Source organism: Odocoileus virginianus, chromosome 3 (genome assembly GCF_023699985.2).
Source record: "Odocoileus virginianus isolate 20LAN1187 ecotype Illinois chromosome 3, Ovbor_1.2, whole genome shotgun sequence".
Taxonomy (NCBI): domain Eukaryota; kingdom Metazoa; phylum Chordata; class Mammalia; order Artiodactyla; family Cervidae; genus Odocoileus; species Odocoileus virginianus.
This window is the reverse complement of record NC_069676.1, coordinates 43,065,271-43,085,619: the sequence shown is the minus strand read 5'-3', so window position 1 is coordinate 43,085,619 and position 20,349 is coordinate 43,065,271. Positions and strand designations below refer to the sequence as shown.

At 35.3% G+C, this 20,349-nt stretch overlaps 1 protein-coding gene across 2 annotated transcripts in view; it reads right to left on the bottom strand.

Moving 5' to 3' along the window:
* DDX46 (DEAD-box helicase 46) overlaps window positions 1-20,349 on the bottom strand; it is a 53,566-nt gene that overhangs the window by 14,719 nt on the left and 18,498 nt on the right. For both annotated transcript variants that reach the window (XM_020908020.2, XM_020908021.2), the window contains exons 11-18: window positions 19,521-19,642; window positions 18,115-18,193; window positions 16,221-16,303; window positions 13,682-13,846; window positions 13,046-13,208; window positions 5,730-5,923; window positions 3,697-3,834; window positions 3,220-3,369 (exon numbers count right to left, since the gene is read on the bottom strand). In XM_020908020.2, the coding sequence (XP_020763679.1) occupies window positions 3,220-3,369; window positions 3,697-3,834; window positions 5,730-5,923; window positions 13,046-13,208; window positions 13,682-13,846; window positions 16,221-16,303; window positions 18,115-18,193; window positions 19,521-19,642 (1,094 nt within the window). The remainder of the gene's footprint in view (window positions 1-3,219; window positions 3,370-3,696; window positions 3,835-5,729; window positions 5,924-13,045; window positions 13,209-13,681; window positions 13,847-16,220; window positions 16,304-18,114; window positions 18,194-19,520; window positions 19,643-20,349) is intronic.

The window sequence follows — 20,349 nt, the reverse complement described above, 5'->3', positions numbered from 1 at the left end:
AGCCAATTGGATGCAGCCAAGTTGCTCTGCAGCCCAGGCCTTGAGGCCAAATTATATACACTGTAATCAAAGAGGCTGGAAGAAGGGCAATAACTCAAGACCAGTGGACAACTAAAAATACAGCCAATGGTTACCTCCTAAAATTCTTTCCAACTCCAAAAATGCAACTGGGTTTACCCAAAAAACAGGGTAAGAGAATCAGGGGGAAAAACCTTTATTGTTTTATTTCTTTGAACCCAGGAAGGAAAGGCATGAAGGTGGGTTTCCCCATGAAATCAAGAGCAATACTGACAATCCTTGCTCTCCAGGCGTCACACGAGTCCTACTGCCACCGTGTAATCCTCAGGTTAGCCACTTGTATCTCATAAGCATTTCCTTTTAAAAATGTCTTTTGCCCCAAAATGAATACTAACACTACCATGTAAAGAAGGCAAATCCCTTCATATGCAGGAATTAGGCTAGTATTTCAAATCTCAAATGCAAAGAAAAACTTTTTCAGCGTTTTAAAATTAACTTGGTTAATTTAGAAAGAACTTTTACTGAAATGGAAACAGACAACTTACCTTCTTTTTAAAGCATTTGTTATCTAATAAGGTGTTTGAGCTATGAATTACTTTTAAACTAACCTTTAATTTAGTAACACTCTTTTAAACAGAACATATGACATTAAAATCCAAAACAAATGCATAAAATTAGGAATGGGGAATGCACACAGTGTTAGGTAACAGGGATAACTTTACTTTTGACTTTATTCATTTTAGTATTGCTCTAGTATTTTTTAATTAATTTAATTTTTAATTTTATTCTAATTTATTGAGAGCCCAGATAGTTCAATTGGTAGAGCATCACTTTTAACCTGACGGTTCAAGGCTCCAGGGTTCAAATCCTTATTCAGGTAGAAGATGATTTGGGCTTCCCTGGTGGCTCAGATGGTAAAGAATCACCTGCAATGTGGGAGACCTGGGTTCAATCCCTGGGTTGGGACGATCCCCTGGAGGAGGTCATGGCATTCTGCTCCAGTATTCTTGCCTGGATGGAGAATCCCCATGGACAGAGGAGCCTGGCAGGCTACAGTCCACAGGGCCTCAAAGGGTGGGACATGACTGAGTGATTAAACACAAAGCATTTTACTACTGCTCTAATTTTTTAATGAAATTATAATAAGATTTTAACAAAAGGGGGAAAAATTAATGTTTTATTATGAGATTTTTTAAAAATGTTTAAATAACAAAAAAATTGAAGTGGTTTTAAAAACAAAGCCAGAAATTCTTCGATACTCTTCCCTTCATGAGGTGGAGCCTCTCCTTAAATGTAGGCTAGATTTAGTGACTTGCTTCTAATAGACAAAATTTAAGTGGAAAAGCCAGCATATAACTTCAGAGACTAGTCATAAAAGGTACTAAGCCTTCTTCTTTGCTCTCTCTTGGATCACTCAATCTGGGAAGCCAGCTGCCATGTTGTAAGAACACAAATACAGAGGAAAGAACGGAGGCATCCCACAGTGAAATCAGTGAGCCATCTTGGAAGAAGATGGGCCTGCATCAGTGAAGCCTTCTGATAACTGCAACCTGGAACAACAGCTTGACTGCAACCTCATGAGACCCTAAGTAAGACCTTAAGTAAGTTACCTAGCTACACTGTTCCCGATTTCCTAACCCTCAGGAGTAGTAGGTAATAAATGTTTATTGTGTCCCACAATAAAGTCCTAAGTTTTGGACTGATCTATTATACCATAACAGATAACCTAAATACATTGACTTAACTGAATTTTAAGCCAATATGGTATACTAGTAAAAAAAAAAGGCCTAGAATTAATAGGAGACATTGGTTCCTGTGTTTAACAGCCAGTGTGGTCATTTCCTGAAAGACTAAATTCCTGAATTCTTAAGTTGTGCTCTGAGCCAAGGTTTAATGCAGTATATTAAAAAAAAAAAATTCTATGATCAAATAAAAAATATGTTGGAAGATTTCAGAATTAAAATAATTTTATTAATGTCTTTTCATACCCATTGACAGGATACCATTAATCGTGGAATATACCAGATTTTCCAAAAGTATTTTATAATGAAAACATCTAAAGCTCAAGCTCTGGGATTAGGGTTCCACAGCATACTCCAAGAAACCCTTAACTTGCTGAGTCCTTAGGGTCTCTCTTCACCGTGTTACAAACAACACTATAAGCTAAGAAAATGGGCTTTAAATAGCTACACAAACCTGAAAAAGTTATTATTTGTTTCTAAGCCTCAGTCTCCTCAATTATAAAAAGGGAATGCTTTGAGTATCCACTTCTCTGGCTATTGTGAGGAAGTCAATGAAATAATCCCTGTAAAGCACTTGGCACAGGACGTGGAACTTAGCACCATGCCATAAATGTTCACTATCAAACCCTGGGACGGGAAGATCCCCTGGTGAAGAAAACGGCAACCCACTTCAGTATTCTTGTCTGGGAAATCCCATGGACAGACAAGCCTGGTGTGCTATAGTCCATGGGGTCACAAAAGAGTGGGACACAACTTAGCAACTAAGTAACAACAACAATTATTAATAAGGATGTTCTATAATAATCAAATTGTGAAGTATTTAAAACAATATTAGTACCAATGATGTTAAAAATACAGGGAGCCAGGCACCCTTATACACTGTTAGTATGAATACAAGCTGGTACTCACCCTGCAGGAGAACAATCTAACAATGTTTTAAGACCAAATTTGGATATACCCTTTGACTGAGCAATTCCATTTATACACTTACACACTCTTCCTCAAGACTTAATCTGATGAATGTGCAAGGTTAAGTGTTCAAGGATGTGCAATGAAGTACAGTAAAGTATACTCCAAATAATAACAAATATATATTCTAAGTAGTATTTGTTTCCAAATATTCAAAAATAGGGATTTGATTGATCATACTGTAGAACATCCATATAATGAAACGTAGCCAAAAAATAGTATGAGAGTGGATTTCCTTTAAGGGAAGATTTTAACATAGGACTATTATTGTAAAGAAAATTATAAAGCAGTATGACCTCATTTTTATGCAAATACAAAACTACGGGCATATGTGAATACATTTGTACACACACACACAAAAAAACTGAGAAGCGCACCCACCAAAAAGTTTCCAGTAATTTGCTGCCTAAACAAGCCTAGGGTAAGACTTCCAGTACAAGACGAACAACTGCTTCAACTGGTAAGAATAAGGCTTTAGGACAATACTTACATCAACCGCAGCATCCTCATCATCTGAATCTTGCAGACCAAGAGCAGCTTTTTGTAACTTCTTTCTCTCATTAGCCAAAGCTTGTTCTGTCTCATCGAACTTGAATCCCTTACCAGAGAACCCACTACTCTTTTTAATTATTTTCCCTTCCTTTCAAGGAAAAACAAGAAAGTTAAATTCATAGTGAAAAACTTTAATGTTCAGAAATTTATGGCAATTAAATAGTTTTCAAGGTGGGGTATGACAATGCAACAAAAACATTTTATTTAGTATGTGAGAAAAAAATAAAGAGCTCTGTATGTACACTACAAAAATACTGAGTTGAAGAGAGGATTTTTGTTCTCAGTCCTTTCCCTTTCTATCTAAAGAGATAAATGAAAATAATACTATCAAGATTTACTGGTATTAATACTCAAGGTTTAGAATACAGTGAATTGTATAAAAATAAGAAAAGTTATTAAAAAAAAAAAAACTCACAGCTTTCTGTTGATCTTTGAAATCGCTCCAGAGTTTCTCTAGATCAGGTGGCACTGCAGTCCCTGACAGTTCAAGGGCTTTAATTATGTCTCCAGCATACCGAGCTTGATCTTCTGTGATAAAAGTGTATGCGTAGCCCTAGTAAACAATGAAAAAGTTTAAATTAATTAAACACTAACAAGATGAATCCTCCTTAGAAAACAAGTAAGATGAAATCTGAGTCACCTAATATACCCTCTTTAAGACAACTCCACTACTCCACTAAAAAGAATTTTAAAGATCACAATAGAGACTTACTAAATTCCTTAATATCTAAGTTTAATATTTATTGTAAAAATATTAGAAAATTTCTAACTCCTTTATACATAAAGAGAAATCACATAAGTTGATGATTTTTACATAAATGTACAACTGCATTGTAAGTATTAATTTTAACACATCCTATTTTTCCCTGTCTGCTTGCATTCCTTTCTTCTACTACCTACTGTACCCCTCTACCCCAGCTAACCTGTTAACTTCCTAGAATATAGCATCCCATACTCTTTAAAGACCAGTTAAAAGATATACAAATATACACACATATATCTGATATGTTTTCAAATAAAAAATGAAGTCAACTACATCACTTCCCTGCAATTCTCTAATGCCTAAGTATTCACGTGTCCCCAACAGCTTTTTGGTTCAGGTAAGAGAAAAGACTGGAGTTGTAAGCAGAGGAAAAGCAAATTACAATTAGACTGCCATCTTCATTAAATGCTCTATCCTACCAGTGAACTCTTATAAATTTTAAAACTAGCCTTAATATTTTATTTCAGGAGTACCTAAAAGTTACTCTTCTCCAGAAGATCTTCCCAACCCAGGGATCAACCCCAAGGGAAAGGCTACCCACTCCAGTATTCCAGCCTGGAGAATTCCATGGACTGTATAGTCCATGGGGTCGCAAAGAGTCAGACACGATCAAGCAACTTTCACTTCACTTCACTTCACTTCACCTAGTCACCAGATTTGACCCCTGGCCTACTTTTATACAGCCCATGAGCTAAAGTGGAATTACATTTTTTAGGGTTGTATACACAAATGCACATAGGATGTGACAGAGACTGTGTGTGACCCACAAAGGTTACAATTTTAACTACACAAAAAAATCTCCCAAATCCACAGAATAACTCAGGTTAAAAGAATGCCATCACTACTTATGAGCTGTGTAAATTTGGCAAATAACTCAATGTCAGTGTGCCTCAACTTTTTTCATCTGTTTAAAGCAGTAATATTATTGACCTTAAAGGGAATTTGTGAGAATAAAACAAGATATATATAGAGCACTTAAAACAGTGCTGGGCACTTAATAAATACTCCATAAATATAACCTATTAATAATATTATTGCTTTCATATGTAGAAATGTCCATGGTTATCATACCAAATATATCACCATCAGTGCTTCCAACAAAGGAATATTCTGCTGCTTTCAAAAACAATGAGTTAAAACTCAACAGAATACAGGTGTCAAAAAAGCAAATAATATACATTTGTATGGGGCTAAGGACAGGGGTGATAGGTCTGGGCTGAGTATAGTTTATGATCCCATATTCTAAAAAAAGGAATGAAAGCTCTTGAACTATATACATGTAATGTACATACAGAAATTTTTAGGTGGGAAAAAATACCTTTCTGGGGACACAAGTGGTTAACACTCTCTGCCTATAGAGAACAGGTAGGTATCTGACAATTTTAACAGCACTTAAGACTTGTTGTTTGTTTTTTGTTGTTGTTTTTTTTTTTTTTTCTGCGTTGGGGGGGTGTAAAGGAAAGCAGAATGTTTTATCATTTTTTGCTTCAGCAATTTTGGGACAAATTAAAAGTCCTAGAACTCTAAAAAAAAAAAAAAAGACATGTTTATATATATAAATGACATCAACTAATCCCTATACTCTGATGATTCCCCATAACTCCTATTATCTACACTTTAAAGTCCTAAAGAAACACTTATATTTTAACATAATGGGAATCAACTTTAAAAGCAATTCTCTTTACTTTGTTGCCTGCTCTTCCAGTCCGTCCTGCTCTGTGCACATAATCCTCATAATGGTTGGGGCAGCTATAGTTTACAACAAGAATCAGATGCTTCACATCGAGGCCTCGGGCAGCAACAGACGTAGCCACAAGAAGTTTGCAGGTCCCATTCTTAAAATCATTTATGATGCTATCTCTGTCATATTGATCAATGCCTGAAAATGAATTAGAGTTGTAAAACCACATATTCAAATTAAATTTTCCATTTTCTCTGACATTCAGAGAAAGAAGCTAAACACAGGGTAAAGAACATATCCAACCTATACTGACCATGTGTCAACAACCACCATATAGAAAATAAAAATTTGCAGGGGGCTAAGAGATTTGGGGGAGTAGGGATAGTTTGGGATTAAAATATACACATTACTATATGTAAAATAGATAACCAACAAGGATCTACAGTACAGCACAGGGAACTATACTCAATATCCCATAATAACATATAATGGAAAAGAATCTAAAAAGGAATAGGTATAATATATAACTGAATCATTTTGCTGTACACTTGAAACACAACATTGTAAAACAACTATATTTCAATAAAAATTTTTAAAAGACTAAGAAAGTTCAATGGCCCTTCTTTTCTTTCCTTTCTTGTACATAAAGCTAACAACTGCAGAAGCCCAATCAGAATCCCTAACCTACAACTGTTATCAGGGCAAAGGGGAAAAAAAAGGCAGGTACATCCAGCCTATAATGACAGGATTCAGATCTTTTTACTTCTCCCACAGATTATTCAGAGCCTTGCTACTCACAGTTTTGTTCAAAGACAAGGAGCAGCATCACATGAGAACTTGTTAGAAATGCAGAATCTCAGATTCTACTGCGAACTATTTAATCAGGTTCTGCATCTTAACCAGATAGTTAGGTGATTACATATGCACGTTAACGTTTACAGTGCACTGCTTAAAAAGGACCAGGCTGGAACACTCTTAAAATTTGTTAACTCAAAGAGACTCAGGATGAGTTACAAAGCAGAACATAAAATATCAAAATGTTCTATAATAAAAAGTCCAGGCCACAAATATACTTTATGATGGGATACCTGGAAATCTCTAGTAATCAGAGAAGGGAATGCAATAAATTCTCAAACCTTGAAATTCATTTTTGCATCAAGAAATATTGGAACATTTAGTATAAACCCTGTATTTAACATATACCGAACATTTAGCATCTAAGTATTTATGAGTATTAATTTATATTACCGAAAATTTTTAATGTACTCTTCAAAGACTGAATGATAAAAAGTATTAGGATCTTATGTCAAAAAAACTAGCAGTTCAATACTATCTCTAAAACCTCACAAGAAAAATTAATGGAATGAATAACAACATACATTAAGTTTATAATTTAAAAATACCAAAACTTTCCCTTTAGATTAAGATACCTCCTCTGTGCAACAGAGTTAGTAGTTACTGGCAGCAACCATTAACCATCTTCCTTTTTAACATATTCCCAATTTTGTTATCCACCCAACAAACAATCACATATGTCAAACGAAAGTGAAAGTCACTCAGTCGTCCAACTTTTTGCGACCCCATGGACTATACAATTCATGGAATTCTTTAGACCAGAATATTGGAATGGATAGACTTTCCCTTCTCCAGGGGATCTTCACAACCCAGGGATTGAACCCAGGTCTCCCGCACTGCAGGCGGATTCTTTACCAGCTGAGCCACAAGGGAAGCCCAGGAATCCTGGAGTGGGTAGCCTATCCTTTCTCCAGTGGATCTTCCCAACCCAGGAATTGAACTGGGGGGTCTCCTGCATTGCAGGCGGATTCTTCACCAACTGAGCTAATACCAAACCAAAGATGAGCCTAATTCAGTCTCAGGAATTGAATACTGTTTAGTGTAAACTAGCCCTTCTCAAACTTCCTGTGCTCAGGTAGCTGTGCACTCTTAAGGCAAGTAACTTGGTGGGCTATTATGGAAATACTTCTGACCTCATGAAGACCCTGAAAATCTCAGAGACCTCAGGGGTGTGAGAACAATATTTTCAGAGCCATTTGTCATTCCCATGCCCATGAATGACTTCACTGGTGGCTCAGATGATAAAGCATCTGCCTACAGTGCAGGAGACCCAGCTTCAATCCCTGGGCCGGGAAAATCTCCCGGAGAAGAAAATGGCAACCCACTCCAGTACTCTTGCCTGGAAAATCCCATGGACAGAGGAGCCTGGTAGGCTACAGTCCATGGGGTCTCAAAGAGTCAGACACGACTGAACGACTTCACTTCACTTCACTTCTTCACATGCCTGTGAATGAATTAGGCATAAGCAAGTGAAGCAATTCTGGCCGAAGAGACAGAAGTACAGGAAGCGGATTATAGGCAAAAAGTTTTCTTACTTAAATAAAAAATACACATTTCCACCAAGATAGGGGGAAACCTTATTAGATTAACCATCCTGCGGACAACAACTATGAGTTCTAAATATAAAGAACTAACCACCTGAAGGCACCAGAGAGTGACTAAAAGCAAGGAGAAACAGGAAGGGAGTTGACATCTGAAAGAATGCAATGGCATTGGTTAAGTTTATAGGATTTTACTTATTTTAAACTTTCTGTTTGGGAGCATGCCCTGAGCAACCCAGGTAGTGAAGTCATGGTCTTACTGACAAGAAGAAACAGAAGAAAGACGTTAGGATAAACTCAGGACCACAAAAGAGGGGATAAATCCCAGGAAGAAGAACAGAGTAGGCACATCCAACTGTGCATAAAAACACTGCCCACCTATCTGACACCTAAACTACACACACATGAAGCAGACATCAACCAGCCCAGCTCTGGCTAACAGAGATATCAGAGGTCACCCATTGCAAGAAAGTTTAATATGGGTCTAGCCAAGGTAATGCCCTATTTAAAAAAATAAAAAACTTTAAAGCAAAACATAAGAGAATTTAGACTCTACAAGGTATCATTCACAAAGGCCAGTAGGCAAACCAAAATTACTAGACATACAAAGAAACAGAAAAATTTAAAACAAAATTAAAAGACAATAGAAACTGACTTTAAACGACCAAGACATTATAATTAACAGTCACAGATTTTAAAGCAGCTATTATAATTGTGATTGAGGAAAAACAAGTTTTACATGCTTATAATGAATGGCTAGGAAATATAATTTGAGAATCAAAATATAAAGGAGAACCAAAAGGAAATCCTAGAACTAAAAAACGATAAAATTCAATTTAAAAATTCACTGAATGGACTTATTAACAGCAGATAAGAGATGGCCAAAAACATACAGTAAACTTGAAGACAGAGTCAAAGAAATTCTTTAATCTTAGAAAAAAGACTTAAAAACAAAGACTGAACATCAATAATGAGCATCAGTGATATGTGAGACAGTATTAAAAGCTGAACATACACATTATTGGAGTCCTAAAAAGAGAGGAGAAAATAGGGCAGTAAAAATCAAGAAATAACAGTCAAGAATTTCCCAAATTAGATGGAAGACATAAATTTACAGATTCCAGAAGCTTGGTGAGCCCCAATGAGTATGAATAATACCCAAGTCAACTTACCATATGACCCAGCAATGCCATTCCTGGTTATCAACCCCAGAAAAATGAAATGTTCACATAAAAATTTGTATTTGCATATTTAATAGCAGCACTATTCATAATTATGTAAAACTGGAAATAACCCAAATGTCCTTCAACAGATGAAAAGATACATAAAGAGTGGTACCTCCACACACTAGATAATAAAAAGAAATGAATAATGCAACAACTTGAATGGATCTCAAAGCCATCATGCTAAGCAAAAAAAAAAAAAGCCCAACTGCAAAAAGCTACATAATGTATGACTGCATTTACAAACACTGTTCTAAGAGAACATCAGTGTTTTCCAGAGACTGTGTACAAGAAGAGGAGAGATAATCTTAAGAGTTACTCTGTATAGTGATATGACAAAGAGTTCTGGGGGGTGATCCTGATTATAATCCTGATTATAGTGCATCCTTCAGATGGTTAAATAACTAGAAATAGCCTGGATGTCCAATAGAAATGACAAAAAAACTATGACATATTTATATATTAAAGTATTACTCAGCAATACAATGGAAGAGTTGACCCATCCAACAACATGGATGAATCTCAAAAATGCATATGGAAGGTCAAAGCTGCCTGACACAAAACAGTCCATAATGTACGGCTCCATTTATTTGAAATTCTAAAACAGGAAAAATTAACATATGTTGGGGGAAAAAATGTAAAAAGTAGGGCAGGGACTGAGGAAAATTTCTGAGGTTATATTTTAATAGAGGTTTGGGTTTCACAACTTACATGCATTTGTCAAAACTCATCAAATGGTACACTTAGGATCTGTACATTTTGCTACAGTTCACTTAATACTTTTTTCGTTAAAAAAACTTTTGAACTAGTGTTAATCAACATGCATACTGAAGTGAAATATGCTGATATACAACTTACTCTAAAATATCAAAAAACTAAGAAAAATTGAGGGGTTGACAGAAAGGAAAGATGGCTAAAGATGTGATAAATAAATATAAAAAAATGTTAATTGTAGGTATTAGCTATTTCAGGGTGCTCACTATACAGTTTTTTCAGATTTTTGGTGTTTGAAAAATTTGGTGATAAAGATGGAGGGGAATGGAAGGGGGTTCAGGATGGGGAACACATGTAAATCCATGGCTGATTCATGTCAATGTATGGCAAAAACCACTACAATACTGTAAAGTAATTAGCCTCCAACTAATAAAAATAATTGGGAAAAAAAATTTTTTTTTAAAAATTAAAAAAAAAAAAGAAATGGTGCTGGGAAACCAAATACCTACATACAAAAGAATGAAGATGAACCCATTTCTTACACCATATACAAAAATTAACTCAAATGGAATCAAAGATCAAAACTTAAGAACTAAAACTTTAAACCCCTTAGAGGAAAACAAAGGGGAAATTTTTCATAACCCTGGATTTGGCAATGATTTCTTAGATATAACGCCAAAAGAACAGGCAACAAACAAAAGAAAAAAATTGATACAATACAGTTCAAAACTAAAGCATGAAAGAACACAATCCAGAGAGTGAAGAGACAACAACAAAATGGGAGAAAAGACATGCAAATATCTGACAAGGGAGTGCTATCCAGAATATGTAATGAAATCCTGCAACTTAGCAACAAAAAACCAAACAAGCTGATTGAAAAATAAGCAAAGGCCTTGAACAGACATTTCTCCAAAGATATACAAATGTCTAAGAAGCACATAAAAAGATGCTTAAACTCATTGGTCATTAGGGGAATGCAAATCAAATGACATACCACTTCACATCTACAAGGATAGCTACTATCAAAAAAACTGAAAGTAACAAGTGCTAGTCAGTGGATAAACTGAGTCCCTAATGTACTGTTAATGAGAATGCAAAATGGTGCAGCTCCTATGAAACACAGTTTGGTGGTTCTTCACAGAGTTAAACATATACTTATGTGACCCATCATTTCACTCCCAGGTACATACCCAAAATAAATGAAAACAGGAATTCAAGCAGATACTTGTGTATCACTGTTCAAAGCAGCATTATTCACAAAGTCAAAGGTAGAAACAACCTAAGTGTCCATCAATAGATGAATAAATGAAGCAAATATCATATATATATAGGAATATTTAATATTACATTTCTTCCCTTAAAAAAGAAAGAAAATTCTGATCTATGCTATAACATGGGTATATCTTGAAGACTCATAGTATGCTAAGTGAAATACACCAAGCACAAAAAGATAAATATCACTTCAGTGAAGTACACAGAATAGGCAAATTTATAAATATAAAAAGTAGAATACAGGTAACTAGGAGTTGGGAGGGTGGGAGGCATGGGGAATTGAGTATTGCTTAATAGATACAGAGTTTCTGCTTGAAATGATGAAAATTTTCTGGAAATAGATAATGGAAATGGTTTCACCACATTGTAAATCTACTTAAGGCCAATGAATTATACACTTGAAAATGGTTAAAATGGCAAATTTTATGTAATGTATATTTAACCAATTAAAAACAAAAGGAAAACAAAATGAGTCATTTTCAAACATTAAAAGTTAACCAAATACATATCCTCAATCCTTTTAACCGCATTCCACGTGACAGTGTGGGAGACTGTAAAGCAAGTCCTACCCCACATGCTCTGAATGACTGTCTGCATACTGAATGACATTTTCCCATGAAGACATGGAGTCTATGCCTCCATTTCCTTGAATGTGGGCCAGTCTAATGACCATTTTCACCTATAGAACATGGTGGAAATAAAAGTTCTACCACTTCCCAGTATCCTCCTTAACTGTCTTGGCAGCTTCTGATTCTTGCCGTCTGGCAAGCAGACTCACACAGAGGTTCAAAAATGGAAGTCAGGACTCCTGGCCAATAGGAGTGAGCTGTCTGTCAAAAGCCAGTACGACTTGTCAGCTGCCTAAACACGGCAAATTGGAAATGGAATCCCAACTGAGCCATCCCAGGAGACAGAGCATGGAAGACAGACTAGATATGTGTGCTAAGTCCTACACAAACTGCAGATTCATAAGCAAAATAAATGACTATTGCCACTCAATTTGGGGATGGTATGTCACAAAGTCATACTACCAGAACACTTGGTAAGTGGGCTTAACTCAAAGGTCTCTGTTCCATGTGTTTAGTGTTCTAAGTCCCACGTATATATAACAATGGTGATATTACACAGAAATTAAGTAAAGCTCCAATGTTAATCATAAAAGGCTCTAGGTAGCATGGTAAAATGGTACAATGGAAACATGAATCAAAATTTTTAAGTTCAATTTCTCCTTAGCTGATTACTGGTTACGGAATTTGGTCAAACCAATGTATTGTTGGCTTATTTTCTTTATCCCTGAGATGGAATAATAATAATAATGCTTACCTGCACAGAACTATCATAAATGAAAACTGACATTGATATAAAATTTAGTGCTAGCCAGTTATCCACTTTAAATACAGCCCTGTGTATATGTCAATCCCAAACTCCCTAACTATCCCCAAGGACTTCCTGTATAGCACATGGAACTCTGCTCAATGTTATGTGGCAGCCTGGATGGGAGGGGAGTTTGGGGGAGAACAGATACATGTATATGTATAGCAGATTCCCTTCACCGTTCACATGAACTATCACAGCACTGTCTGTTAGTCAGCTATACTCCAATACAAAATAAAAAGTTTAGAAAAAGAAATTAGTGCTAAGTTCAAGACAAAGGAAATACACAGTACAGTGCTTGGCCAACCTAAGTCCATTACAGATATTTCAGTAAATGTTACCTCCATGAAGAGACATGCAAGGGTAAGAAGCTCTCATTAAATCTTTCAGAAGACCATCAGCATGTTCCTGCTTATCCACAAATATAATGACAGATCCTGATTCTTGATAATGACCTAGAAGTTCAAGTAGCTTCAAGAATTTCTTTTCTTCTTCAATCACAATCTGAAAACAACACATTGCATAACATTAACAGAATGAAAATCCAAATACATTTCATGAACAAAAATATTCAAAATAAATGACATCTTGCTGTATCTTTAGGAAACAGTAGGAAAATGTTGACTTTAATTGGTAAATCACTAAGACCAAAAAAATAAAAATTAACTTTCAAAGACTTAAGAGGCTTACAAGTGTGGACAGATGATTTATCTGTTCTGACTCTTACCTTCACATCCTATTAACCAAATAACACAGGTATGTGACATTTTATCTACCAGCCCACAACTTCTGGTGAAAAAAAAACTTTAAACAGTTCCATGGAATAGAAAATTTAAATGTACCTGGTAAAATGTTAATGGCTACAGTTGATGTATATTAATTTTAGAAAGTACCTGCCTACATCACAGTGATCCCAAAAGGATGACACACTGCCTAAACACATAGGGAACTGGGGGTTTCCTAAGGGTTGTACCCACCACTTGTTGCTCCACATCCGAGCAAACTACACTTCTGCCTCCAACCTGCACTTCAATGGGTTTACTCAGGATTCTCCGAGCCAAGGCTTCCATAGCTCTGGGGAAAGTAGCTGAAAACATAACTGTCTGTCTGTCAGGGCGAACATTATCCACAATGCGCATGACCTGAGAAAACATTACAAACAAATATGGTGAGAGTAGTCTCCAAAAATCACAGGACGGTGAAAACAAGTACAAGGAACTTTTGGAGAACATATATTTGGTGACCTTTAAACTTGTTATCTTAGAATATTACCATTGATTTCACCATAAAATTTGCTCCTCTCCGTCTCCCCTTCTGAAGAAATGGCAACTCTAGTCACACAGCTTTATGCCCAAAATCTAGGAGCCATCTGTAACTACTCTCTTTCTTGCTCATTTCATACCCAATCCATCAACAAATTCAGTAGTCTTGACCTTCATTAGTTTGAAGTATTCCTTCAAGTATTCCTCACTGCTACCACTGTTTTCCTTTCTTTACTCAACCCATTTTTATTGAGTAACCATTATGTGCCAGACATTGTTTTAAGTGCTTGGAATAAGCAATAAAAATAGACAAAAACTTGTCTTTATGGAGCTTAGTCTAATGAGGGTGGATAAATATTATGTAACAAATAGTAATAAGAGCTACAGGATAAAAAAAGAATAATGAAGATGCAAATATTGTTAGGGGGATCAATTAATTATGTCAGTGTTTAAGAGTCCTGGAGAAAAGAGGGAGTTATAGGATTCTTATGGCCTTAAACAAGAAAAAAGAAACACAAAATGAATAAAATTATTAATGATGGTTTCAAGGCAGACAGTGGTGTGTGGTTGGAAACTGGGAAGGGTAAAGGTCTTGCCAGGAATACACAGGACCACATTTTCATTCTAACCAAAGATGATATAATTATCTATGAAAGAGGCTGCTATACCCATGGTATATGGAAATCCTGGGCTCTTGGTCCAAATGATCTCTCAACTCTCATTTGGATTATCTCAATTGTCTCCTAACAGGTCTCCCTGACTTTGCTCCTGTCCAATCTGAAGTCTATTCTCCACCCAACAGCCAAAACTATGACTTTAAAACACATGCCAGCATTTTCAGTTAAAGACTGTGGTTGCCCACAGACATTTACTTTTCTTCACTTGAAAAATCCTGTAAAATGTAACAAGATTTTTAAAAAATTGCTCAAACCAACAAAGAAAATAAGACAGGGACTTCCCTGGTAGTCCAGTGGCTAAGACTCTGTGCTCCCAATGCTGAGAGCCTGGGTTTGAACCCTGGTCAGGGAACTACACCCAACATGCCACAACTGAAAGATTCCATGTGCTGTAACTAAGACCCAGAGCAGCCAAATAATCAATAAATAGTATTTTAAAAAAAAAAGAAGAAGAAGAAAGAAGACAGGACGTGACAGCAACAACATTTTGTTTAAGTAGTACATGACTTGGCAGACTCAAGAAAACTAAATCTTAAAATGGGAAGGAACGAGACTTTCAAGAAGTGGCGTCTCTTACGCCCTAGCCTGTTCATCTTTTTCAGGAGGATTACTCTTTACTACTTATCTTTACATAAATTTCAGTCAATCCATCTTTAATGTTGTCCAGTAAATTTCACAATTTTCTTCAGATATGTCTTATATTGTCAAATTTATTTTTTCAAGCTTTGTAAACATATTTTTAAAGTACTGGGAAAGTGAAAGTCGCTCAGTTGTGTCCGACTCTTTGCAACCCCACAGCCAATACAGTCTATGAATTCTCTAGGCCAGAATACTGGAGCGGGTAGCCTTTCCCTTCTCCAGGGTATCTTCCCAACCCAGGGATCAAACCCAGGTCTCCCACATTCAGGTGGAATCAGGTGGATTCTTTACCAACTGAGCTATCAGAGAAGCCTGCACACTCCAACTAGAGTTGCCTCCACTTGCCCCAACTAGAGAAAGCCCACATGCAGCAATTTAAATTTTAAATAAAATTTTAAAATATTTTTAAAAAATTGTTTTGTTGTCCACAGCACACTGACAACTCATTCTGCTCTTCTTATTAAAAAATTCTACCACTTTTTACAATGAGTTTCAAGTTTTCATCACTGAAATTTTATATTTAAGGAAACTGCATGTGTTAAGAACATAAAATCTAAGCTAGACAAATGCTTTGGGCCTTAGTTTTTACATTTGGAGGATATAACCAACCTGTGCTAACTAGATCATGAGGTAGTAAAAAGCATAAGCTAAAGCCATGTGTTTGGAAGTACAGTGAAAATCATAATATATGAAAGCTTAACCTTCTATTATGACTAATTTTACCAATGATGCCTAGGAAAGACTGCAGAAATACATCCTGAAGAGTTTAATGAAGAATTCAAAATATAAATGTTTATTTCAATTCCCCACATCCTCAATTCCCTGTATTACCACACAAAAGAAATGTGAGAATTTCAGAAATCACACAAATATTTCAGGCTCATTGCAATTACAAGGTTTATTTTATAGATAGAAACAAAAAGAAATTTAATGAATACCTGTGGTTCAAAACCCATGTCAAACATTCTGTCTGCTTCATCTAAAACAACATACGTCACTCTTCGGAGATTTGTAACCCGACCTAACATAAGGAAAAAAAATAAAGACAAAAAGAAAACTAAAAATCAGTCACAATTCATTTATGACTACCAAAAACTTTAAAAAACTGTAAAGGGAACTAAAATGCCTGACTTAACCAGAGGGGTAAGTTAAGTATCTTTAAACAGTGAAAAGAAATTTTCATTTACAGTATCTTAATCTAATGGTATATACTTTCTGACAATGGGTATATGAGGCCCTTTATTTTGTCAAACTCGTCTCTTGCATACCATCATAGGGCCTGAAGAACCTGTAAAATTCAGAAAACAGCCCTCTCCAAAACACATCATAAAACTAAGACTGAGATGGAGCATCGAGCCACATCAGCCATTATCTGACAGCATCACCTAGGAAAAAACATATTAGAGATTACAGCGTATGTGTGGAAAGCAAGTTCCAGTGCTAACTACTTCAGACGCAGAAAATCTCTCTTTACTATACTTTATGTAGTACATAACCTACTTACATATAGTTAGGAGCTTCTAATGAGCATGTCAAAACATAATAAGAAGCTATGCAATACCATTAGGTAATTAACATATTACACAAAAATTTAAGAAATCATATATATTATATTACAAAGATACACTTTACAAATACAAATTCAGTTTCACTAAGTGCTCACACTGGTTTAAATAAATGCAACTGGCTTCTTAGCCAGAGAAAACTGAACACATACATAGGAAACCCTTTATAAAGGATTAACATAAGCATTTCTATCAAATGTTGATTCAATCACCTGGCAAAAACATGTATAAAATAGTTATTAAATATAAACCAAAAGGACAGATAAAGGGAAAAGGTAAAATTAATCAAGATGAATTTCAGGATACTTAATCAATGCAGCATTGAGAAAAAACAAGGAATTATTTTATCAGCATTCAGCCCAAAACATTTCATATGCTGTACAAGCACAATATCTTGTCAATATCAGTATCACTTTACCAACTTTACGTAGAATTAGAATTAAATGAACACAGAAATCCAAGCAAAATGCTATTAGAAACATGCATTACTCAAAGTTTTAAATACTCTATTATATATATACTGAATATACAATGGAAACCTTTGAAAGCATTTTCTTAAAAAAAAAACAGAAATGTGCCAAAATAAATGCTTTCTAATATTTAAGTACTCCATACTAACATGTGCAGCCCCAATTAGTTTCGCACGATTGGGAACAGCATTAAATTACCTACCTTTGATGGTTTAAGTCTCGGAAGCCCAGTTCTATAAATCTTGAAGGGCCTTTCTCCACAGAAGTTAAATAATGTCAACAGTTTAGTAACAGTTTTGATAGGGAATAATTTAACAAAGCATAATATTTGAGCTAAAAACATGCAATATTTACAAAAGATAAACGTCCTTGAAGCTGCAATATCTTATTTATCTAGTATTGTAAGAAAACACTAACTCCTAAGGAGAAAAAATTTAAATCATACAATTAAAAAAACATAGTCCCCTACCCTTTCAAAAGCAAAGGTAGGCCAAAATCAGATTAAGAATTCATGTTAAGCACTTTAAAAAAACAATACATCAGATGCAGTGGTTATCAAAAAAAATTTTTAAGTACACTGCAAAAATATTATTATGAACACTTGCAACACTAAGCTTGCTACAATACAAATTTTAAGATATTACAGCTTTAAGAAGAAATGTAGAAAGAAACCCTTTGGTGGTTTCTTATATATGCTTTGATTTAACAGAAATGTACACAATTCAAAAAGGAGAAAAGAGAACCAAAAAAATAAATAGATAAATAAAAACAAAAACAAAAACCCATCCCCAACTTACCACTATTAGCTGCTAACATGTCAATCATTCGACCAGGTGTACAAACAATAATTTCAGCACCTCTTTTCAGCTCAGCAATCTAATAAAAAAAAGATGAAATTTTATACTCTATCACTAATGTCTCTTCACAGACTTGAAAATACTGCTCTAGGTCCCTGAAGAGCTCCATAAGATAAGATAGTCAGGTCTGATTAGAAAACAGCAAAGCCTCTTACTTAATTCCTTGGAATGTGGGAGAACTACTAAAGGAATAGGTAGCAGCAACAAGACCACATGGTGCTATAACTCTGACATCAATGATTTCAGAGATTTTTACCAATTTTAATTTGACACGATTTCTCAAAACCAAGAAAGGAAGACGAGAGAGCAATAAGTAAAAGAAATGTAATAGGTCAATGGTTTTCAAATTCAGAGTTGTTTCCATTAATGAATTACGAAATCAGTTTAAGTCACAAACTGTTTTTGAAACAAAGTAAAATGGAAAACACTATGTAAGATACCATAAAACTTTGACTTCTATATAAATATGCAGGCATGTACCAGCTTACTTAGTAATTGTATTTCTTAACTATAGTTTATGGCCAAACTATAATTCATGGCCAAAAAAATGACAAAGATAAACTCAGAAAACTAAGTGCAACATTTAAAAATAGCACTGGGATAACAAAAGCAAATATTCCCAAAATGTATCTAAAATCTAAGAAGATTAAGTCCTTAAGAAGGGTTTTCGGGTTAAATATGCTCAGAAAATGTCATTTATCCCTTTTGCCAGCATCACAATATGCACTAGCTTTTTAACAATCATGCAGTCTTGCAGAAAGATTTCATTTTGCAGTTTAACATTTCCAAAACTTAAATCTGACCAGCTTTTTTCCCTTCTTCTAGTTAAAGCAAAATATCTGATGGCTATCATTCTTTAGAAGACACATAGAAAAATGCCAAGTTAGAGTGAATGAAGGTATGTTTAAATAATTCTCACTAAAATCATTTAGGAATGCAAATGAAACTCTGATATTAGTATATCGCACTCAACACCACCTTTTAAGGATGTAACTTAGATTAAAGAATAAATGCTGGTCCAGGAATCATAACACCTCAGTTCTAGGACAAAGTCTTTTTAAGTTGAAGACTTCAGTCAACTTAACCTTTCTGAACATCTGTTAAATGAAAAAACTATCTGCTTCCTTGAGCAGGGAAAGGTGAAGCAGCATGGTAAAGCTAAGATATGAAAATTACTCAAAAATTCTAAAATATAACTTTAACATAATTCATTCTTATTATCACACTTCTTTTTAGATTTTAGAAGCACTCATCATAGAAAACACTAAAACAAAGAATCACTTTTACATTATTAAATCATTCAATTCCAAAAAACAAAAAAAACTGAATGTTCCTTTTATACCTACCTGCTCACTGATTCCTGTTCCTCCATAAACACAGACCACTCTAAGGCCCAAGGTCTTCGAAAACTTCTTACATTCTTTAGTAATTTGTAAAGCCAGTTCTCGAGTTGGAGTCATGATGACAGCTGAAAAGATAAATATGTCAAAAGCCTAACCACCAAAATTCCTGAGGCTAATCTTTGAAGTGCTAAATGTAACCTCTGCAATCAAGTTCAGAGCTAAATCTAATTTTTGTTTTAATTTGTTTTATGTACCTCTGAAAATCCTATTTCAAAAGTTTTATAATAGCAGAGACTGTGGTGAAGGATAATTTTAAGTAGATTTTAAGAACATGCTATAAGAAGATAAATGAGAGTTAAATGCCTTACTCAACCATCAGGAAAATACTTGGTTGAAAAGAATGCAAATCAGTCTCAACTGCAAATCACAGAGCAAAGATATCAAGTGACTCACTGTGCTGCAGAGCCATGCCGTGGCTTCCAGAAACAACCTTGGTCTGAGGGGCACAGACAGAGGAGAAACACACTGTGCCCTCTGCTGACAAGAGAGGAGCTGAAGAACTCTCAAAACCCTATTCAAATTTGGAGAAGAGATCTCTGCCAAATGAACCAAGAAAACGGAATCTGAAGACCTAATCCTGAATGAAATGCTGGCACTATAGCCTTTTAAGGCCACAACAAAAACAAAAATACACTTCCCTACAATCTTCTATGTTGAGTTTATAGATCCACTCATCTGGGCTAAGAACAAACCTCAACATAAATAAACAGATAGATGCACGAGGATTCTACCTGCCGAGTCAGAGCTTAAAAATTGAGCTGTGCCAGGAGAG